General features: G+C 38.7%; 1 protein-coding gene across 9 annotated transcripts in view; it reads left to right on the top strand.

Annotated features, from left to right (window-relative positions):
- ralgapa1 (Ral GTPase activating protein catalytic subunit alpha 1) overlaps positions 1 to 24,934 on the top strand; it is an 87,316-nt gene that overhangs the window by 54,211 nt on the left and 8,171 nt on the right. For all 9 annotated transcript variants that reach the window (XM_067368331.1, XM_067368337.1, XM_067368332.1 and 6 more), the window contains exons 34-38: positions 1,722 to 1,793; positions 1,991 to 2,114; positions 2,676 to 2,831; positions 7,980 to 8,138; positions 9,991 to 10,118. In XM_067368331.1, the coding sequence (XP_067224432.1) occupies positions 1,722 to 1,793; positions 1,991 to 2,114; positions 2,676 to 2,831; positions 7,980 to 8,138; positions 9,991 to 10,118 (639 nt within the window). The remainder of the gene's footprint in view (positions 1 to 1,721; positions 1,794 to 1,990; positions 2,115 to 2,675; positions 2,832 to 7,979; positions 8,139 to 9,990; positions 10,119 to 24,934) is intronic.

Below are 24,934 nucleotides of genomic sequence, written 5' to 3'. Positions count from 1 at the left end.
TAACTCAGAAAGTTTAATCTTTTGGAATTAAAATTATGTGAATTAAGCATTCAGCAATACTTCAACAAACCATCCTGCCATTTTTCCCCCCAAAAGAGAAATCACTACATTGTTTTGCTAGAGTTTGTTAACATAATCTGGGTGACGTTGTTGAAGGCCGATAATACATGTAAACATCCTGTTTGCTCGCACCTCTCCCTGATTGTGCAGAGCCGTGTTAATCTGCTTTAAACAGTCAACATCTTTTTGATTAGCTTATCCACCAATAGATGCTACAGTGCTGCTCACTTACTGCTCAGTCTCAGTCTCCATCCCCCTCCCTAATTCATAATGGTTCCACGCATTGCATTTCACTGTAAAGGTTCAATCCCATTCCATTTTGTGGTATTACAGAGAATGGTTAAATATTTCCGGATGACAAATAATTGGAAAATTGGGGTTATTTTTCTCCTTGAATGTAATGGCATTAATTTTCATGATATACATGCTCTGTGTTATGAGATTAATGCAGGAAAATTGTTTTTTCTCCATTCCCTCATAGAGTTGTGGGTGGGGGGGCTTTTCTTCAACAGCTCCGGGTACGGTGTGTGTGTGCACGTACGCAGCTTTTACGGGGGGATTAATTCTTGAGGGGTCTGTTATCTGCCGAGCAGCCGCGGTACTTTTCATTCTTGCCTGATACGCCGGGTGAAAATAAAAGGCTGCTACCTTTCGAATGTGGCTGGAGGGTTATTATGAGTTGGAGAGCTGGGAGAAAATGCATAGGGGCTGTTTAATGAGGAATTGTCCTGCTGCCGCTCTCCAGGCATTCATGTATCATTTATCCGTGGTCAGAGACTAAGGCATTGCAATCCGCCGGCCCATTGTGTGTGTGAGCGCGCACCTAATGTCAGCCTTTTATGCCGTTCACGCGTTCGCCTCCTGAAATGGCTCACTTTCAATGGAGAAAATGAAGACCATTACATTGCAACAAGCTAATAAAGAGACCCCTGCTCAAAGAAAAGGAGAACAAAACAAAAAGTCCTTTTAGAGAGCATCGTGTGGCTTTTCCACATGACTCATGCAGCCACTTGGAGGGAGGGAATGATAAAGCGGGGGAGAGGGAGAAAGTAACTGAACTCTTGACTATAAAAGGTGCAGACAGAAAAAAAAGTTGCATTATCATATATATATAATTATTTTATTTATTTGTTTGTTCATTCATGGCATCATGTGTAGGTTTTTTTCGTTTTATGGTTCATTGTGTCACAAGATGTTTTTCCACATAGGCTCTTCTATTGTTTTTGTTTTTATTTGCGTTTCATTTGCGGGGTCAGACTTTCCCAGGAGTCTGTGAGAAAAACAAGGAAGACTATAATTAAGCAGGCGGGCACATAATGAAAGAAATCTAACGCACAGTCTAAAGCAGAGCTTCTCCAAATGGGGTCCGTGGACCATACCAAGGGCATCAAAACTATCTAACTATCTATTTATCTGTCTGTCTGTCTATTATCTTATTCTCTCTCTGTTGTTCTGTCTGTTTTATATACCTATTTGCATCTGTCCGTTTTTCTATCTATATGTTCTATATATCCGTCTGTCTGTATTTTTGTCTATTGTTCTTTATCTATCTATGTATCTATCTGTTTTTGATCACTAATTGACCTGAAGTGATCAAAAATGAGTAATTTGTTAGAATATATTTCTCCATTAGCTCTTATGTTAAAATGTCCCATCTCTAGGAACAGTTTCCACCTGCTGAAGAAGAATGAAAAACTACTGAGAGAGCTGAAGAATCTGGATTCAAGGCAGTGGTATGTTATGCTGCTTTTTATCCAGTGTTGTTTCTTTAAAGCCATTAAGAACATTGTTGTTAGGGCAGAGGTGGGAAATGATATCATTCACTGTAGCTGTAGCTGTTCACTCTTTCTGTAGTCTGAGAGACCACCTCATGAAAGTGTACTCCTGTTTGGCTCCTAAATTTGCTTTCTTCTTCGTTTACTTTCTGCAGTCGTGAAACACACAAGATTGCTGTGTTTTATGTGGCAGAAGGGCAGGAAGACAAGCACTCAATTCTGTCCAACACAGCTGGGAGTCAGGCATATGAAGACTTTGTGTCAGGCCTGGGCTGGGAGGTAAGATCTTGTCAATTTATTATGTGATTGTGTCCTGTATATTTAAGCATTACTTAAAGGTGCCCTAGAATCAAAATTTGAATTTACCTCGGCATCGTTAAATAACAAGAGTTCAGTACATGGAAAAGACATACATTGAGTTTGAAACCCCAAAAAAGTTTGCTTCCTCCTTCTTATGTAAATCTCATTTGTTTAAAAGACTTCCGGAAAACACGCGGATCTCAACATAACACCGACTGTTACGTACAGTAACACTTTGTAAAGATCCATTTGAGGGTTATATTAGCTGTGTGAACTTTGTAAATGCACTGTAATATAGTCGAGAGCTCTTGTGGCAGGGAGCAGGTGAATTAAAGGGGCGGCGCTGCCAAAAACAGTGTATAGTTAATGATGCCCCAAAATAAAAAATAAAAAAAATCTATGGAGCTGAAACTTCACAGACACATTCAGGAGACACCTTAGACTTATATTACATCTTGTGAAAAAGCATTCTTGGGCACCTTTAATGTTTTATAGGATTTGTATGCATGGGCCCCAACAAACTCTTTCCTCTATATTCAGGTGAACCTAACAAGTCATTGTGGTTTCATGGGTGGCCTGCAGCGGAACAAGAGCACGGGTTTGACCATGCCCTACTTTGCCACCTCTACAGTTGAAGTGATGTTCCACGTCTCCACGCGCATGCCTCCAGACTCCGACGACTCGCTCACTAAAAAGGTGAACTTGTAAAAAATGCCATTTTAAAGTAAAATTGTGATTTTATTTGGGTTACATGACCAATTTTTGTTTAGATACTATTATAGTATTTATTCATATTTTGAATTTTATTTTTATGTGTGTGTTTTTTTTATATTTCCATATAGATTATATTTTTATTTCCATTTTAGTTAATTTTAGTACTTCAACTTCATTTCTGTTAGTTGCCAATGCAACATTTCTCATTTTTATGTATTTTTTATATGTTGAAGTTTTTCATTTATTATTTATTTTTAATTTTTATTTTTAGTGTGCAATTAACAAACAATTTTAATAGTTTTATTCAACAATAACAACACTGATTTCTAGCACATCTCTGATCCTTAGAATTAAAAAAAGCTGTTGCTAATGTACCTTTATGACTTTATGACTTTAAGACGGGGGATACAAAACAACATCTAAATGACTCATTTTTGCAGCTTCACCAACTGGGATGGGAGCTTTGTGTCATAACCATATCTACATAGTACATTAATCTCAAAGGAAAAGAAAAATTCCTGTTTCCCATCACTCAAAGACTTTTGATTCTCTAAAGAGTTAAACTTTCCCCCTGCCTGCTCAACTGTGGAAGGCCTTTTAGACTGTAGTCTGTGTGATTTCTTTTCTTTCATTCTTCTGTCTTGAGTTTTCTCCAGCAGTGCAGCTTTGCTCTTCCTGTGCTGTGGGTGAAGTGGGATACTGAACCTCACTGACCTGTGCGTTCACACCTCATCATTAAACCTAACCCAGGCTAATCTGAGGGGTGGGACACTTATACCTGCCGAGAGCGGCACTTTTGTGTTTCTGGGTTCCCCGTAGAGAGAAAAGGTCCTCTCTGCTATCAGAACAGAGAAAAAGAGAGAGTAATGACTCCTAACAGCCGTACTTTATTCTCTCGTTCTGCCTCACCCACTGGCTTTTATCTCTGTCTCTCTTTTATTTAAAGAGGGATGTCGCACCCTTTCTTTTTCTCACTGTTCCTCACAGTCGATGTGACCTCACGGAGAAACATTGCTACATTTTTCTTTTTCTACTATGCTGTTTCTTCAACTATGGACACTTTTTTGGCCTGTGGGGTTTTATTAATTAAACGCTCTTAAAACCCAGTTTTTACATTCTGACTAGTTTATTTTTTGTTTACTAATAAAATCCAACAGTGAATACACATCACAAATGATGTAGTTAAATAGGATTCAGTTGTGGAAATGACTCAAAAAAACATTTTTGAAAAAAAAGAAAGAACGTACAGACTCTTTTGCCTTGCTAAGGCTAATTTCATAACATTTTAAGTATCCCAAATATACAAAATTTCTATTTTCTTGCTTAAATTGAAGTTGAAGTTGTAAATTAGAAGTTGATTGTAAATTGTGTTATTAAAATATTCTGTTCAAGTTATGCCTTTTTTACTTCACAGTCTTGTATTTCATCTCAAGCACACTTTGTCCACTGACTTTTGTCTGCTTGGTAAACAAGTATGTTAGCTTTTGAGGGGAGCTTTTGAATAAAATTATTATTGTTATTATTCTTAGTATTTGGTAAAATTGTTGATTGTGGTGGTAATAACACCACCACTAACAAAGAAAAAAATTTTTTTTATTAAATATTATCATAGTTTAAAAAAAAAAAATATTTTTAAGATGGATTTTCACATTTTAAGAAGAAATTCTGTGTCTAGGACAAGGGTAAACAATAAAATCTAGTAGCAAAATCAAAACAATTGAAGCATTGTAAAAAGTTACCAAGTCTGTTTTAATGTGACCTTCATATAACAAAAAGTACAATGTTGAAAGCTATTAGTTTTAATAAAAAACAACCCATGGGGCATTAAAGTGTCAGTAGTTGAAGAAACACCCGCAAATTTCTGTCTGCATGGGTATTTTTTTCTGTTCACATGGGCAGCACAAATCTAATAATGTGCAGCATTATCCTTAATGAGCTTGGCTGGAAGGCTGTGATATGGGGTTGTTTGTGGAGCGGCCAGCCCCATGCCGAATGACCAATCGCTTGTCATTAGAGCTGTCCCCTCACTTCCTCACTCATACGTCTTCTGGGCAGAGACGAGGCGATAAGGTGCTAATGCGCCCCAAAGACTTATTAATGAACACTGATAGAAATGTGATATTCCGGCGAGTGACACAGTGGAGAGGGAGGGAGGGCTACAGTGGACCATAAGAGGGACGTTTCATGGGGGCGTTAGTTAGGGTGGGAAAGGGGGGCTCTAATTAGATTACTTTTAATCTAAATGGTCTCGCCTACAGCTTTTTGTGTCTTCTCTGTTTTTATGAGCTGAGCAGGTATGCTGAAAAGGGGGTTATGGGATATTGTCGGGAAGATGCTGGGCTCTAATTGGCTTTGCAGAAGGGTGACGATGTAAGGTCCATTTTCAGGGCCCACTGTTTTTAAAAAAAAAAAAAAGATTTTTGTCTTTTTTGTTTGATGCTTGCACAGATGAAAGATGAAGGGATATGTTGTCATTTTTATTTAGATTTTTAACATCAAGGCAAACTGAAATGTTGTTTGCAACCTGTTGTCTTTTATCTTAATCCAAGTAATATTCGAGTGCAGGACTTCTTGTTCACAAGTATTTGATTGTGAATAATGAAAAGTTGGTTATTTAAGAAATGAAACTAGATCAACATTTATACATCAATGGCTATTAAATGCTTATTTTTGCTCATTTCACATGTTAATTCATAAGAGGTCATTTTCATGTAGAAGTTTTTTCACACTTAAATAATTTTTTTTAATTACCCTGATGTTGTTCATAGGCCACAAAAGGAGAATTTTTTTTTTAAAAATCCCGCTTTTAATAAAAATTAAGATAAAAATAACGCTAAAAATGAAAGTGACATGAAATACAATGCACTTTCTTCTCTGAGGTAAATATATTCGTTGTGTGCGACACAACAAAAAGTTATCGCGTTTACATCTGTCAGCTGTCATTCGAACTGTCATCAGACAGAGTTCCGATCCGAAGATATTCAAAATAACTCCTAACACTGCAAAACCCTGGATTTATGCTCTAGTTAGGCCGATCACTTTTTTTTTTTTATAATTCAGACATTTCTTTTCTGCCTTATTTTGTGTCATGGAGGTGACGGCACATCAAGCAATAATAAATCTAATGCAGATCTATATCTTCTTATCACATTGAGGACAGGCCGTTTGAATTTCTCCTGCAACGTTACCACGATCTGCACCACGGGCCACCAAGCGAATGTGGCATTTCTCAGAATGATATTACATGATTAAACAAAGATGGCCCAGATGAAAGAGAATCTCTCAGTCCAGACCACCTTATCTTCCAATAAAACTCCAATCATTTTGTCACACAGACACACACCCTGGAACGAAATGGCAGCCGCCGGTCTGTGGCAGTGCAGCTGAAGGCTGGATGTAATTCATGGCTGTAATTTGAGCACGAGGCGTGGGGTGAAGTGATGTGCGGGGTTGCTGGGCCCGGTGGAGGGGTTTTGGACTACCGTCCCTGCCCTGCAGGGGAGCTGAGGGGACCGCCACGCCACGCACGGCTATATTCCGCCCAAATTAGATTGGGTCCGTCCCTGTGCTGCATCGCCTATCATGACTCCTCAGAGGCAAATTGGATTTGCAAGGGCTGCTGGAGAGGCTATCCAGAGCACGATCTTCCGATAGCAACTCTAAACCATGTTAACTAGACACTAAAGCGTGTCAGCGCGACCGCCGGTGCCACACGCACACACTTTTATTTTTCTGCTTTTTTTCCTTTACAGCTGTGGCTTTATGCACTGTTTATTGCCTAACACTAACCATGCACTGTAAAGGATCCAATATTAACTTTTTGTCACACTTTCCAATTGCGAGAAATATATCCGCCATAAATGTTTGTCATAGTCTATGAAAAAAAAAAAAAAATAATTTTTTTTATATATATATATATTTACATTTACATTTAGTCATTTAGCAGACGCTTTAATCCAAAGCGACTTACAAATGAGAGTAGTAGAATCAATTAAATCAACATGAGAACAACAGTATGTAAGTGCTGAGTGAAGTCACAGTTATGTCAGTAAAGTGCTCATAACGAATTTTTTTTTTTTTTTTTTTTTTTTAAATAAATAAATACACAGACAGGAGAAGAATATTAGTCAAGGTAAGTGCTACTACTACTGGGTCAAGTGCTGACGAAAAAGATATGTCTTTAGCATTTTTTTGAAAATGGCTAGAGAAAATGGCTAGAGATATATATATATATATATATATATATATATATATATATATATATATATATATATATATATATATATATATATATATATATATATATATATATGTATATATATATATATGTATATATATATGTATATATATATGTATATATATATATATGTATATATATATGTATATATATATATGTATATATATATATATGTATATATATATGTATATATATATATGTATATATATATATGTATATATATGTATATGTATATATATATGTATATATATGTATATGTATATATATATGTATATATGTATATGTATATATATATGTATATATATGTATATATATATATATATATATATATATATATGTGTGTGTGTGTGTGTGTACAGCCTTCCTATGACCCACACTGTTTTAAATAACTTCAGCCGAAGCTGCAGTTAAGAAATGACCGATGTCCATCGCTGAGTCCAAAGGACAGAGTTTGTCATTAGTTGCATAAAGGTTGCGGCCGTCGTTCGGGACAGTTGACGGTTCACTGTGCCCATGGCCATGGCAGTGATTGAGCGGGTCCCAGAAAGATGGAGTGATCGCGGGAAGATAGATGAGAAGGGAAGAGAGAGACAGAGTGGCTGTTCTCTCAACTGTCACAGCGCAAGGTTAATAAATGCTTTACAGGATAGCGCTGCACCGTGGCTCAGACAACGCACAGTTGAGATTCAATTCAGACCAGTTACTTTTGTTTTAGAGAACGTGATGTTCATAAAGTATGACTGGCACACAAGTTCAAGGCTTCTTTTGCAGTGTAAACAATGCATACAGTTGTATTATGGATGTGAACTTTACTGTTACTGTAGAGGAACCATATGTCTGGACAAACGTATAATCTAAATTGTGTCTCCTATATGTCCACTCTCTCCACACAGTTAAGACACCTAGGTAACGATGAAGTGCACATCGTTTGGTCCGAGCATTCGCGGGACTACCGGAGAGGCATCATTCCTACTGAGTTTGGAGACGTGCTTATCATCATCTACCCAATGAAGAACCACATGTACAGCATCCAGATCATCAAAAAACCAGAGGTGAGATCAACACTGAAGAAGGAATGCTGATGTAACAGTTCAGAGTAACAAAACCATCATTTAATTACTTTTGATTCCTGTCTGTAAGTAGACATGTCATAAAGTTTTTTTTTTTTTTTTTATTTATTCAAATATATTTGTAAAACATTTAAATCACTTTATTCCATTAGAAAACTTTGAGAAAACCTGAGGGATAGCATGATATTATATCTAGAGTTATAAGTTTTTAATTTTAACTTTGATAATAATAAAAATGTTATGTGCCAAAACAACATATTAGAATGATTTCTGAAGGATCATGTGACACTGGAAGACTGGAATAAAGATGCTGAAAATTAAGCGTTGCTATCACTGGAATAAACTACATTTTAAAATATATTAAAATAGAAAGTAATTTTAAATGGTAATGATATTTCACAGTACAAATGTTTTTGCTGTATTTTTGTTTAAACATACATAAAAGACTTCTTTAAAAAAATCTTACCAACTTTTGAACGGTAGTGTATAAACCTTAAAAACCTAATAAGAACATTTGACACCTTTGACTCTTTTTGGCATTTTTGAGTCCATTTTTTTATCCGGTTAGTTGAAGCAAACTGTCTGACAGGCCTATTGGCTAAATGCATCCAAAGTCCCCAAAACCCTCGTCCACACTTTGAGGGGACAAAACGATTTTAACGAATGTCAAAGAAAGAGATCGATATACAGTTAAATAGAGATATTTGTTTGTGCATCACACCCATTTGTTTTTCTGTAAATGAGCTCAATGCTTCGTACAGGAGACAGTGGAAGCATATCTGTCTTTGGGCACTACCAGCCATTGCTTCCTGCTCAGTTATGTCAGGGCTAATTGAATGAATGGGATTCTCAGAATCGAATTCCGCTGTGGAGATGGATCCGAGACGAGAGGCTCAGTCTTTCATGCGGTCTGAGGAAATGTAGAAAGATGGAGAGATAAAGAAAGACGAGGTCTGGCTTTTATGAAAGTCCATTTAGACCCCATTTCAGTGCATGAGGGCTATTCACTGTGTCTTTTCTGCTTAATGTCAGGGGTTTTTATGTAACCGGCTGAAATATGTTGAAGGTTTTGACATTTCCATGCCTCCTTTTATTTGAAGGATAAAACTACTAGCTTATATGTTATGTAAAGGCTTGTTCATAGAAATTCTAATACAACTATGTATTTGCAAACAATTTTTATACCAAAACTATTCACTCTGACTTTAAAAAAGTTTTAGATACTTGAATAAACTGAATAAAAGGTTTGGTATGTGAGAACAAATAAAATACACTACTGTTCAAACGTTTGGGGTCAGTAAGATTTTTTTTTTATTATTATTAAGGCTTTTATTCAGCAAGGACACATTAAATTGGTCAAAAAATATGTTTTTTGTTTCAAATAAATGCTATTCTTTTGAACTCTCTATTCATCAAAAAATTCTGGGGAAAAAATGATCACAGTTACCATAAAAATATTAAGCTGCACAACATCGTTCTCAACATTGATAATATTATAAAATGTTCCTTGTGCAGAAAATCAACATTTTAGAATGATATCTGAAGAATCATGTGACACTGAACTAGTGTATAAAATTAAATGGATCTAAATATAAAACATAGACCATCACAATATGATATTTTAGACTCTGTGTGAAGGAGTTAATAGAGATTCATTGTTTTGTTTTACAATCTTGTCATGCACATTTTTCATGATGAAAATGTGGACTTGTGGGTGTGTGAAAAGCCCTTTATACTGATTTAAATGTGTATTTTAGTCCTATTGGAGTGTCTCACATTTTGCTCTTCACAGTCCAATAAGTGTTCATATATCATGTCATCTCATTTTCCACAGGTGCCATTCTTCGGCCCTTTGTTTGATGGAGCCATAGTGGATGGAAATATCTTACCCACAGTGGTGCGAGCCACAGCCATCAACGCCAGCAGAGCTCTGAAATCCCTCATTCCTCTTTACCAAAATTTGTATCCTTTTCCCAGACTAATGAGTGCACATTTTGTCATGAAGCCTATTATCATTGTTACCGCCTGCTTGGTTCGTTTTCTGCTCTCTCTCCTCCTGCTGTACAGACCTGGCTCACATATGTACGGATTGACTTGCAAGCGGTCAGGTTGGTCTCTCTCTCAGAGCGGGAGCAGGTAGAGCCGCTCGATAATTATTGACATCTTATTTCTCAGCTCTGCACATGTAGAGCACCGCTCTCTCTGCTCACCCAGTCAGGCGGGTGATGGAATCATTCTGATCACCCCTCAGTGCCTGCTAACCATGATGCACTGCCATTTGCTTTCTGAATCTCTGCTGTGGTTCTTAATCTTATTGTTTGGGTCTTTTCGACCCCTTTTCAGTGATATTTATGCATGCACAACATACATTGTATCTTAAAAAAAATCTTATACAAGTACTAATGTTTGCTTGTTTACATTGACATAATTATCAGGGCTGTCAAATTAATGGGAAAAACTTTAATAGAAATTGTTTTTTATGAATCAAACCCATATGGAACGTATAACAAAAGTACCGTCATTTGCACTACCATACAAAATTTTGGGGTTGTAGATATATTTTTGAAATAAGTCTTTTATGCTTACCAAGGCTGCATTTATTTAAGTAATACTGCTGTTGAAACATTACATATTAAAATAACTGTTTACTATTTTAATATTTTTTTTTAAAGTGTAATTTATCCCTATGATGTCAAAGCTGAGTTTTCGGCAGCCACAGTGTCATATGATCCTTCAGAAATCATTCTAAACTTCTTAGTACTTTTTGACAAAACCATGATGCGTTTTTTTCTTCTTCTTTTTTTTTCTCTTCTCTTCTCAGGATTCTTTGATAAATGGATGAAAAGATTTTGTTTGAAATAGAAATCTTTTGTAACATTATAAATGTCTTTATTAAATGTAAATTTAATGCATTCAGATTGTTGTCTGGCTATCACCAGACCAAGTTCAATTTAAAATTGAACATTGGTCTGGGGATTTCGCTATACTTTTCTACTGCACAAGAGGCATGATCAACGAGCATTATTCATGCAATTGGATAGTCCTTCAACCAATCAGATCAACGATCCGGGTGACGTACTTTGCAGAGCGACGCAAAAACTCCAGACAGGTTTAGTTTGTATTGGTTTGTAGCATTGATCAGTGGTTTGCAGAAGCAGCAATGGCATCGAGCGATTTTTGCAGGTTGTGCAAAAAGAAAAATCATGAAAGTATTTACACCCACTCGAGCGATTTGTTTGCTAAACTAAAGAAGTCATTCAGCATCGTGGAGAGGTTAAAAGGAATTGGATTGACGGTCGTGCTTGCTGTCGCTTCTCTATCGTCATCGTGTTATACCCGCCAATAGTGAGCAAGGTGGATAAAGCCAGTCTGTTATTGGTTCCCGCAAAAGTGTAACAGAAGCTGTAGAAATGAATGTACGGGTTTCCAGACTGAGTTTCCGGGTGAAATCAAATCGCCGGCAGATCAGGCTGGGTTTACCCAGTCTATTCCGATTGATTACAATTTATAAAAAAAAAAAAAAAAAGATTTACAGCCCTAATAATTAGTAATGCAAAGTGTATTTCTATTGCTCATCTTTTAGGGAAGGAGATTTGGACCTGTACACGTCCTGCATATCTCAAATCATGTGACTAGTGGTCGGGGAATGGTGTACTGTTGCTTTTCTAAGTGGCGAACGAGAAAAATCACATAGATTTACATGTAGGACAAACCTGAGCCATATCAGACCAGAAAATTATTGACAGTCAGCTCTTTTGACCCTCGTCATTATCATTTTAATATAAAAGAGCCCTTTTAAAGAGGACTTATGCCTTTTTTCAAAAGATGTAATATAAGTCTCTGGTGTCCCCATAATATATCTGTGAAGTTTCAGCTTAAAATTCCCCACAGATCATTTATGGTAGCTTGTCAAATTTGCCCCTATTTGGGTGTGAGCAAAAACACACCGTTTTTGTGTGTCCCTTTAAATGTAAATGAGCTGCTGCTCCTGGACCCCTTTCCAGAAGAGGGTGGAGCTTTACCAGCTCGTGCTTCGATTGCTCAACAACAACAAAGCTGGAGAATCTCACGCAGCCAAAATGACGATTGTCAGTAACGGTGTTCAGCCTTTCATTGTTCAAACCGGACACTGATGGAGAGACTCAGGAAGAAGTTACAACTTTTAGAATGCATATGGATGTTTCTGAACAGTTAGTGGATAAATTTATGTAGTTGCTGTGGAGTTGATTTAACTCCCGACTAGCATGTGCCGTCATGTTAACCTTTTGTGCAAATCCAGCGTTGAATTGACCCTCATTTGTGACGCAGTCCGGTGTAAAATGACGGCATGGTAACAACATTCTACTACAACGACTATTCATCTTCTCTAAAGCAGGCTAACATGGCCTCACCCCCTTTGTTGCTTGTTCTCAGGGGCAGGGTTTATGTAAATGTTGGGGTTTGTGATGTCACCAACTCAGAAAGTAGCTTGTTGTAGTCCCTACCTTATCTCCCTTTGCATTGAACTTTGAGCGTCGTAACTTTGCAGATGTTGTTTATGCTCAAATTTACACACCAACTAAAGTTAAAAAAGTGAAATCATCATCAAGCACCCCTTTGAAGAAAGGTTGAAAGCCTTCAGTCTGAATGAGCCACACAAGCTGGATCTGAACTTGTAAGCAACCACCCACCCATCATACCGATTTTGCATGGACAAGTGCCACTATGAAAATGTCATTTGTTTTATAATGACAGTCTGCATTGTTTTTTTTCAAACTGTTTACAACCACAATTTCATCCACTGTATGCTTTAGATAAGGTTCAATATCTAAACATTTCCAAGTCCAAATCCAGTCTCTCTAGCTTTTTGTTACCGAAGACCTTTAACCTTTCTTTAAGAGCGCTCTTTTCTTATCATAGAGATGCTACTTCCAGAAAACAAAGCAAAGATGGAGAGGAGGGGAGAAAATGAGAGACAGAAAAGGGGGGGAAAGCGATTCTCATCTGCCATGTCCTCCAAGCCAGAGAGATTGTTTGGCTCAGCTTGAGTCTTTCGCTCGCAGCAATCTCGCCCATCTGTGTGCCTGCGCGGAGCTCGATAGTGGACTGAGCTATTGATTGGCGTGAGCCGCACAGGTCGATGCTCCTGACAGCCTGAATTACAGTAATCTGTCATTATCGACGGATGTCTCTCCAAACCTTTTCTCTCTCTCCGTCTGTTTTTCTTTCAGTCTTATTCTCTTTATTTTGAAAGTATCCCTCCCCTCCTTTTTTCCCTCTTTCTTTGAGCGCCCTCGCACCTTATTTTCTTTCTGTCCTGTGCGAATAATTGATGACTGTGAGGGATGGATGGCAGGGTAGCAGTGATTAGAAGATCTATGTGCCAGAACGGCTGCTCTCCTACGTGGAAAACAGCCCGTGAGACTGAGAGGACCCCAGGGATGCGAGGAAGGAAGTCACAGTATCTCCTGCTTACCTGTTGATAGTGCCGCCACATGAAGTCATTGCAGAGAGAGAGAGAAAGTGATGTAACCTAATTGTCCCCTTAACATCCTTGTATCTCTAAATCAATCACATGCGGGTGGGGTGGGGTTGGTTGTTAAAGTGCATAACTGGTAAAGTTGCTGGTTCAGTCCTCATAAGGAGCTAGCCATGAGCCATCATCAATGTAATTAATTCATGACATCGTTTTGTGGCAACATCATGGTTTTGATTTGAAATCTAGATTCATTATTATTAATTTCATTTGTTTTGAGATGAGGATTGCACTATATGTTGTTGATCCATTTAAAAAAACAGCTCATGAGAGTCGTTTGTTTCAGAATTTAGGCTACACTGATTGTGCTTTGATTTTGATTCACTAAAAGAACTGGCCTATAAGAGTAATTTGTTCATGAATTGGGCTACATTGGTCATGCTATTGTTATTTTTATTTTTATTATTGGCTTGTTTTTTATTCACTAAAAGAACCATCTCATAAAAGCCATTTGTTTTGGGATTCAAGTTAGGCTGATTGATTGTGTTTTTGATTCACTAAGAGATCACTATTCAAAAGAGTCATTCGTTCTTAAATTGGGCTACTATATCAGTGTGTTTTTGATTCAGTAAAAGAACTGACTTATAAGGATTATTTGTTCATAAATTCTAGTTCATTGAATTTGCATTCAATGAACTAGAATTTATGAACAAATAATCCTTATAAGTCAGTTCATATGCTTTGATTCACTAAAAGATCTGACTTTTAAGAGTCATTCATTAGGTAAATTGGGCTACACTGGTTGCATTGTTAGTCAATCACAATGTTTGGGTTGATTTGTGTAATTGGAAAGAAGTGGAGGTAGTTAAAGTAACTTTCAAGGCTTTCAAGGCTTCCGTTGCGTCTTTTTTTCATCTGTATAATCAAGCTCATTTTCTTCTACCTGAACTGCATCATACGCTGAGCCTCAATTCACTTCCTTTAGTTTCACACAAAAACAGACAATTAGATTTTCTCTGGATACACATGTCAGGTGCTGTTCTGGCTGTAGAGCTCCTCATTTAGAAATGTTTAAATGGTGCACCAGTCGCTTCCGTGGCTATCAAACTGACACATGGTCATCATAATCCCCTTTTAGCTCAGCAGAGACGTGTTGTGAAGTTAATGATTTAGAATTAAGACAGACAGACCAGCATTTTCCTTTTGTAAAGAGTCCGCAGTCAAGCCACGAAAAAATTTCTCTAATTTTTGCACTTAAACTCAATAAACTCAGACTTTTTCCATCCGCTGTTCTCACTTTTTTTCCTTCATCTCTTCCCTTTTCTCGTTCTTTAAGCCAACACGCCTCAACCTCTCTTGTGCCTGACTCTAAGTTCCAGTTCTTTCTCTTGGCCCCGGGCTGCGTCCATCTGCCTCCCCGCGCACTGATCCCTCATTCGGCATGACTGTGAAATTAGGGCCTGGAATTGAGAGAAAGGGGCCTCTTTGGTCTTAATGCCTGTTGGAAGGAAAGAAGAAAAAAAAACAGCAGATAGCAGGTAGCTGGCTTGGGTCAGTGTTATGAATGCTGGGCAGACAAAATAACAGGGTTAAACCGCAGATAGCACAGGAGTAATCCAAAGGGCCATGTGTGAAAAAAAGAGCCTGAGCTCTGGGCCTTCCAGCCAGCCTCAGTCTCTGAGGGCACCATGTTGGGCCTGAGTGATAAAATGTTCTGCTACAGTCTGGGCTGCCATATGTGGAAGTGTATGTGTGTGTTTTAAACACCCCATTTCGATTAGAGCTAGTTGACCTGTCTCGCCCCCAGGCTACCAGATCGTTACAGCTGCTCGGTTCCTTGTAACACATCCTGGAATGAAGTGGATCTAGATCTGGTCCTTCAACCCCCGATTGTGCTGCGAGAAACCCACATTATCTGATCCGTCTGGCTCACGGCTGCGAGTTGGCCAGGGGGAGATTGGGTGTTGTTGGCTTGGACTCGATAAAAAAAAAAAACACGCAAGTCTAAGAGTCACGGCCATCTTCCATCTGTCAGTGGTCGATTGGGACGCAGGGGGAGAGGAGGGGACGTGCTAAGCGGCTTCCCCATTGGCCGTGCCAGTCCAGTGGTGTGTGTGGGACTGCGCCAGCTCCGGCGTGACAGTGGGGGCAGGCCCGCTGGCTGCTGATTGGCAGCGATATGTGCCGGGCTGCTGGGGTCAGCATATGGCAGGGCGTGATAGCGGAGAGAGTGGAAGAGCTTTGGGTCATAGCCTCCTTCCTTCTGACTCTGGCTTTTCCAAAGGCAACCGAGCTGATGGAAGCAGCAGGCCAGCGCTTCCCCTTTTGTCCCCATGCTTGAGCGGCCCGCACGCACACACACACTCAACGTAGCCACAGCCAAACGCCTAACGGGCAGTGCTGCCACACACTGCCAGATCTCACAATGGGCCCCATTGTGTCCCAGTACAACGTGGTTTGTTGGTGTGTGTGTGTGTGTGAAGGGGGATGGAAGGTTGTGCTATTCACTAATTGTCCCGTCAGTGCTGAAAAGGGGTTGGAACTGATTAAGGGGGGGTTGGGTATTGGTGGAGTCAGTCCTTAATTGCTTTTGCCATTTTCTTTCTCTTTATTTTGTGCATTAGTAATTATTGTAACTGCACAAGCGACCCCCGTCGCTGTTCGTGTCAGTGTTTTTTTTGTTTTTTTTCCAGCACAGTTCACCCGCCGATGGCATTAATATGTCGATCAATCACTGAGACACTCCTCCTAACTTCTCTCCTGTTTTGACCTGTTAGCACTGACAGCTTCATCCTCTGACTTTCCAGTCAGTCAAGCACAGGCCGTGTGTGAATGAGTGAGGTGCAGGGTGTGTTAACAAAAAAAAATGTTGTTGTGTGGCCCCCTCCGGTTTGGAATAGATTGGTAAACAACAAGCTCCCTGGGGGTGCGTGGCGATGGGGAATGTGGATCTGACTCTTACGAGGTGTTTAGGATGTGCTGCAGGTTTCTGACATGGAGTTTGTGGTTAGTGTAGCAGATATCTATCTGTCTGTCTCTATCTTTCTATCTGTCTAAATTTCTATCTATCGGTCTGTCTGTATGTCTGTCTGTCTGTCTCTATCTGTCTTTCTGTCTATTTGTCTGTCTGTCTATATCTGTTTATCTATATTTCTGTCATTCTGTCTTTGTCTGGTCTGTCTGTCTTCTATTGTTTTGCCTCTTATTCTATCTATCTATCTATCTATCTATCTATCTATCTATCTATCTATCTATCTATCTATCTATCTATCTATCTATTCTTCTATCCTTATATCTATCTATCTATCTATCTATCTATCTATTTATTCTATCCTTCTATCTATCTATCTATCTATCTATCTATCTATCTATCTATCTATCTATCTATCTATCTATCTATCTATCAATCATCTATCCTTCTATCTATCTATCTGTCGTTTTGTCGTTCTGTCATTCTGTCTGTCTTCTATTGTTTTGTATCTATCTATATCTATCTGTCTGTCTATCTGTCTGTCTGTCTATCTGTCTATCTGTCTGTCTGTCGTTTTATCATTCTATCTGTGTAATTTCAAGGCTTTTTAAACTTTAAAATTTAGAATCTTGGCTTGAAAAAGCCTTAATTGAAACTTTGCTTTGAAAAAACAGGAATTTTTTAGAAATTCGTTCTCAATTCAGTTATCAATAACTCGTGACCCTGGTATGCTGAACCTAATACAGAGTTAAGGATGATAATATAACAAAATTTTACTTTTTTTAAATGACTTGTAAGGGATGAATTAAGAGTGAAATACTCCTAAAAAGTTTTTGCAGCCTCAGTTCTCAGTAAGCATGAAAAGAAAGCACACAATCTCTGGTCTAAAATTGTCTATGGATGAATAGAGGCCATCTTTGTTAAAACTACATATCCTTAATGCTAGATGATAAGAGAAAATTATCTTCACATTTGATATTGTTTTGACTGGTGGAGGTGTAAAAATAATCCATAGAACTGGATCATTTTTTTGTTTTGTTTTTTAAATGTTGCAGGTTTGTCCATCTGTGCATCAAAACCTGCTGAAACATGTTAGAAGATAAACACTCCTTGTGCAAATTCAGACCTCGACCATTTCTGCAAAGCTAAATGCGATTTAAAGAATTAATAGCCATGGCATTTGAAAGCCGAGGTGAAAAATCCCCACTCCCCGTAGAACCACAAAATCAGGTTACTGTTTAAAAAAGAGGCAGATGGCGAGGCCACCTTCACTCATTCATACTAATCAGGACCTCCACGTACGTGTAGCTCAGCATACGCACACCCCTCTCTGATAGCATTAGCGCTGACTTGTACGTCGTGAATGTTAAATAAATGTTGCATTTGCAACGGCAGCACGCACATCACTTTCCCCCTGGGGCGCGGGGACAGGACGCAGGGCGATAAATCGGGCCGGACGCTCTTGGGGCTGTATTTCACGAGCCCTCCAATTTGGTTTCAGCGGAGATTAATAGGAGAGGCTGTGATGCTGGAGCCCGGGCCCAGATCAGTGTCTCGGAGCCCCAGGCAACGGTGCATTAGCTTGGGCTATCTCTCCTCTCATCTGCTTGTGCCACACGGAGACATTGGCCGTAATGACGAGGCTATGGCAGCCAGCCGCAGCACCGTGCCTCGCTAATAAAATCACTGTTAGGGCCACGATATCAGCAGGCATCAGATGGAAAAATAAACCGATTAGCCTGCACTTCAGGGCACACATAGATTTCTGTAATTATACTCTGTAAAACTCCTCAAATTTGATTATTTGTGTGATGTTTTTCTCTGTCACTTTTCTGATCTCTTTCTCTCTCTCTCTCTCTCTCTAGCATCAATGCAGATGTATTTATATTGGTGGATTTTGGCTTCCTAAATCTTTTTTTTTTTTAAGGTTTATCTTGACACAGACATTTGATGCATATTTTTTCAGCATGCATAATTGGGTAGATCTGATTAGATTGCTTAGTCGACGGCAGATCTATCGTTCTATCATTCTATCTATCTTTTTCTCTTTTTTCTGCAAAATTTTGAATCTAGGCTTGAAAAAGCCTTGTTTGAAAGTTTGTTTTGAAAAACTCGTAGTTATGAATTTCCAAATTACAATTTTAAACTTCCATTCATATTAATTTTGGCTCCTTGCATTCCAGTTAGAGTTGCAATATTGCGTTCTGTTTGCTACCTCAATTCAAATTCAGGGATTTTTGAGATCTTAAAGTCATCATGAAATGGAAATCATCTTTTCTTCCCTATTGTGACATTTGTCCAAGTGAATCAGCTTCTCGAATGAGATAAAAATGTAGGGCGGGACTTGATTTTGTCCATCAGGAATTGATTAGATGGTTGTGGTTTGCTATTGATCGAGCCCATGTGAGTGACAGGTTGTCCCGCCCTTGCACCAGTAAACGTCATCAGAGAAGCGATGTCGCTGTAAGAGGGAGGGGAAATCCTTTTGATTAAAGATTATGAGGGCATGATTATTTAAAAACAATGAAGTGCATGGATAAATCATTTAAAATAAACTGTGCAATATTCCATAAAACAAGAATTATCCATTTTGATTTCATGGTGACTTTAATAGCAAGAGTTGGTTTGAAGTGCAGATGCTCCATTAAAGTGGTGCGACTGAGAACTGTATATCGGCTAAGTGATTTCTCACAGGGTTTGACAGACATGTCCTGACAAAAGCACCTGTGGAGACCTTGTGGTTTGTGGTTTGAGTGAGCGGACTCCTCCGTGCATATCCCACCAGGTTGTGTGTGAGGATACGAGAGCCGTTCGGCAGCCGGGCAGTGGCTCTCTCTGGGGGGCTGCGGATCCTTCTCTGGGTTTCTTTTGAAAGGTGCCAATGATGTCCTACGGAGGAATTCTCAGCACAGATAATAACAACCACACCATGTGGAGAAAATGACTGATCATGTGTGTAATTAAAATGAGCTGTGTGTGTGCGATTTGGGACCGTGCTCTCACCGCGCTCTTCAGCTACTGTGCTGTGTTAATTTGCAAGGCGAGAGCAGGGAATAGCTATGCTCTCCGAGAGTGGAGATATTGGCCATGTGTCCTCCTTGTGCTGTCACACATCCGATTGTCCCAGAACTCTTGGCTGCACTGATGTTTCCAAGCACAAATGTCCTTTGAGATACCCCGTTTTTGTTTGTGTTCTCACTGTATTTTCTGATTAATTCAGACATCAGTTTACTATAATGAATATGTTCTGGTGCGCTAGTCAGAAGTGAATTGAGACTGCCTTTTAAATTCCAGTTCAGTTCCTTAATTAGAATTAAATTTGAGTTAGCAACAGGATGCAGAATTGAACTGAATGTTAAAATTTGAATGTCAAGGAGTATAAATCAAAATGAACTCATTTATAATATAACTCAAACTTTGAATCTTTTTTTTTTAATTTTAAGTTAATAAAGCCTTGTCATTTGAAGATGGATGAAATGCAACCTATATAAATATATTTAGCTTATACACTACTGTTCTAAAGTTTAGAGTCAGTAAGATTACTACTATTATATTATAATATAAAATAACTATTTTTTTTTTAGATATAAATTTTAAAATGTTTTTTTTTTCCTGTGATGACAAAGCTGAATTATCAGCATCATTACTCCAGTCTTCAGTGTCACATGATCCTTCAGAAATCATTCTAATATGCTGAAGAACCATTTATTATTATCAATGCTGAACAGCAGTTGTGCTATTGTGGAAATCATAATACATTTCAGGATTCCTTGATGAGTAGGAAGAACAGCATTTATTTGAAATAGAAATCTTTTGTAGCATTATAAATGTTTTTCCTGTAATTTTTGATCAATTTAATGTCTCCTCGTTGAAGAAAAATCCTACTGACCCCAAACTTTTGAACAGTTATGTAAATTTCACCATATTGAGTAAATTAAAATATTGTGGAAGAGAACTTCATGTTCTAGAAATGCATTACCTGTTGAATTTTTTTTTAAAAATTACATTCAGTAAATTCCCTTCCTGTCATTTCAGTTCAGGTTTCAATTCCAATTCAATTCAAATTAACACTCAAGAATTCAGACTTTTCACCATGGTGATTGTGTTCTTATGCTAGTTATGATGTCTCTCAGAGGTCATTGACATCTACCTAGAAGTGTTCACCAAGCATCATGTCGTCAGAGAGTTGTCAGAGTCAAGGTGGCTGACATGACTTTGACATTATAAAAAGCTTCTCCTTTCTAGAGGCGCTCTTGTGTTCTCCACCAGTGCCGCCAGCTTCAAGAGGGGGAGGGAACGAAATCTGGGGTAGCAGGAGTGATCAATTTGGAGGCTATCAGCACCAGCATGTTCGGAGTGCTGAATTAACACACCACCAGGGACTGTTCCTGGAGCCCACCACGAGCCCTTCACTCCTAATGTGCTAACAAGCTCACTTTTGCTGTCTCTTCAGTGGCAATTTCTCTCTTTCCTTCCAGAGCCCAGGAGTTCAGCGCGGTGACAATGAAAAGCTCCGTAGGAGGGGGGGAAGAGGCCAGGAGTATTTTTCCCCCCTTCTGCCTTTCATCCACAGGGAAAATGAGTTTCTGGTAATGCACAAAAGGCTCTTTTTTATCCTCCTCTTCTCTACTAGCATGTGATACTAGAGAGGGCACAAGAACCCGGCACGCACTCTCTTAAAAGGACTTTCTCCTTTTTAACAAGCCGTCATAAAAAAACACCACCCATCAAAAATTCAATTACAGTGGATGCAAGGCCCGGGTTATTTGGGTGAATACATGGAGAAAAAAAAAGCACCATGTATGAGAAGGAAAAAGAAGAACTGTTTTTCCCTTTACCTCTCTCTTTGTGACACACAAAGAGCATCTGAAGTCAACAGCGGAGAGGATTTGTTGTCTTGGTGACAGGGTGGCATTAGAGGCTCATCTCAGGTTCAGGATGGCGGCCACATGTTGGGCGGCTCTGAGAGGGCTATTAAGACGCACAGCGGTGCTGCTCATGCTTTGCTCTCGCTGTTTGGAGTGGTTGCCCCCTTGTAGCCGGACTATCGGCATAAAATGTGGTCCATTTTGCAGTTTATTCTGGCCATGAACCATCTATGTAGTCGTAGTGACAGACCAATATCAAATCCCCAAGATCCAGATCCTGACTAATACCAGATAATTAAAGACCAAGACTAGACCCTTAATACCTTGACCTTTCAGTCCAATAACCAGGTTTTCCGTTTTAGTGACCTGAAATGGAGAAAAAGGCTGATTTCATTGCAGCTTCAAACACTTTTTGGTCTGTTCATTTTTACTTTTGACAAAATTATATTTCAAATTTTGTAAATATTCAATAATGTCATTCAATTTAAGAAATTCTACACTGAATAAAATAGCTTCTAAATTCCATCTTTTGTTTTTTTTGCACTTCCATTCAAAAGTTTGAGGTCTAAGATTTTTTTAAATGTCTCACCATGGCTGCATTTATTTAATCAAAAACATAGTAAAAACAGTAGTAATGTGAAATATTATGACATTTTTAAATAACTGTTTTCTATTTTAAAATATTTTAAAATGTAATTTATTCTTGTGATGGCAAAGCTGAAACCAGCCATTAACAGAACTCGGTGCTTAAGAAACATTTCTTATTAGGGCTTAACGCTAAGGATTTTTTGGCTCAAATTTTTGCTTGCCCTGCAAAATTTTCACTGGCCCCACCAAAAAAGAAATTTATTTTATGTTATTTTATTGTATTTAAAATAAAGAGGCATAGGTACTTTCATGTTTTTAATTTTTAAACATAAAACATTGAATATTGGTAATTGAAAATGAAAACATACCTTAAATGTGAAACATGTCACTGTTAATGAGTGAGTCATTGAGATTCAACCGATTCATTCAAATGGATGATTAATTCAGGAACGAAGCATTTGACTGCCTTAAAGGGATAGTTCACCCAAAAATGAAAATTTTATGTTTATCTGCTTACCCCCAGTGCATCCAAGATGTAGGTGACTTTTTTTCTTCAGTCGAATGCAAATTATGATTTTTAACTGCAACCGCTGCCGTCTGTAGTCAAATAATAGCAGTAGATGGGAACTTCAACTATAACAGTAAAAAAAAACTTGCTTAGACAAATCAAAATTAAAATCTGCGGCTCGTGACGACACATTAATGTCCTAAGACACGAAACGATCGGTTTGTGCGAGAAACCGAACATTATTTATATAATTTTTACCTCTAATACACCACTATGTCCAACTTCGTTCAGCTTCCTGTTAGTGAGGTCAAAAAACGCGTTCTGAAGACGGAAGTGATGCCTCGCCCATATACTTCAATGAGCGCGAGACATCACTTCCGTTGTCAGAGCGCGATCAGACCTTACTAGCCGGAAGCTGAACAAAGTTGGACATAGTGGTGTATTAGAGGTAAAAAATTATATAAATACTGTTCGGTTTCTCGCACAAACCGATCGTTCCGTGTCTCAGGACATCAATGTGCCGTCACGAGCCGCAGGGTTTAATTTGGATTTGTCTATGGAAGTTTTTTCGACTCTTATTGTTCAAGTTCCCAATCACTGCTATTATTTGACTAACAGACGGCAGCGGTTGCAGTTAAAAATCATAATTTGCATTCGACTGAAGAAAAAAAGTAATCTACATCTTGGATGCCCTGGGGGTAAGCAGATAAACATAAAATTTTCATTTTTGGGTGAACTATCCCTTTAATGATTGAGTCATTGAATCATTCTTTCAACCGGTTCGTTGTTTGAAACCATTTTCGTTGGTGAAATAGAGCAAAAACAGGCAATATGGTGTCTGAAATATTAGTCACAATTATTGATTTAACTTTTGCTCAATCATGCTCATATTTGGAGAAAAAACGGCACTCTTCATGTGATATTGGTTAACTATATTAAATTTATATATAAAATTTAAAAGACATACTGTGGCATTTTTGCCCCTTATCTTGAATTTTGGAGGTATTCTAAATGCATTTTAATAGACTAGATCACGCAGTGAAAATATGCACTCTAAATTCTCACATGCACTCGTCTACATCACGTAGTAAATGCGCGCACTCTATGGGTGTGTTTTTGTTTGACATACTCGATAATGCCAGATCGCTAAAACAACAATTGGATATCATCGTATGTATACGATTTAGGCCTATATTGCACAAACCTACGATGCAGCACTGGCCCAACCGGGCAAGTGACCGTTCCTTCAACTGTCCCAAGTGTTGTCCACGCTGGCCCCGGGCCATCGGGCAGTCCTTATTGTCGAGCCCTGCTTATTATCAATGTTGAAAACAGTCGTGCTTAGAACAGTAGTTCTATATTATATTTATGTTGTGTATATTCCAGATTAATCTCATCTGAATAGGGTCCTGGATATGTATTTTAGCTGGTAATTTGTGAGTGCATTATGCACTTGACAGTGACTTGTCTGTCAGTGGTTTATGAGGTAGTTCTGCTCTTACTCTCAATAATATGGAAGTGCAAAACAGGTGGCCCACAGTCTAAGTGTACAGTTAGAAGCTTTGAATTCATTTATATCAGCCATGACTGAATGTTTCAGTCATTAAGACTGTATGAGTGCTATTCTGAGCTGTTAACACGACTGTCAAGACCATCACCAGCTCTGTAATGTTCTGCCTATAGATGTAGTACCGCACATGTCTAATTATGTCGCACCCACAGACACTTTCGCTAGCTGCTTTCTCTTCTCCTCTGTGGGAACCTCTCACTCATTCACTCCAGGGTTTGCTCTCAAACAGCAGGACCTGTCGGCAGGAAGCGGGTCTGCTGGAGATAGGAAAAGGCAAACGACAGATCTGCGTGAGTGTTGCGTTTCCTAGTGGAGATGCTCTGTGTGCCTCTTCACCCGCAGAAACACCCAAACATGAGCCGAGAATATCCTCCCCCTGCCTCGTCCCAGCAGGGCCTCCGTTTCGCTCTTGTCTTTTTGTCTCTCGCACGCTCCATTTCTCGCCGCTGCTTCATCGAGTTTCTCCAGTGACGCAGCATCCGTCGTTATCTGAACCGCGTGTTCTTGGTTTTACGAAGTTATGAATGCAGCAAAGACCATATGCCACTGGACTATTTAATCAAATCGTCCCCATTAACAGAAACCCTCCGTTTTTAAACCCATACACAGCGGTATAATCCAATCCCTTCCATTTACTCAATACCATCATTTTTCTTAACCGAATAACACAGACAGTAAGATGTCCATTGATACCCAGTGTCACCATACGTAAAGCAATGACAGCTTTGTAATACAGTTTACAGTATGATGGGAGAATTATTAACCCATGGCATCCTGGTTAACTGTTTGACCCCTATTGATGTGTGTTTGTGTTGCTT

The sequence above is a fragment of the Chanodichthys erythropterus genome, chromosome 18, assembly GCF_024489055.1.
Source record: "Chanodichthys erythropterus isolate Z2021 chromosome 18, ASM2448905v1, whole genome shotgun sequence".
In the NCBI taxonomy this organism is placed as follows: Eukaryota; Metazoa; Chordata; class Actinopteri; order Cypriniformes; family Xenocyprididae; genus Chanodichthys; species Chanodichthys erythropterus.
The sequence above is the reverse complement of the archived record's forward strand: the minus strand, read 5'-3'. Positions and strand labels throughout refer to the sequence as shown.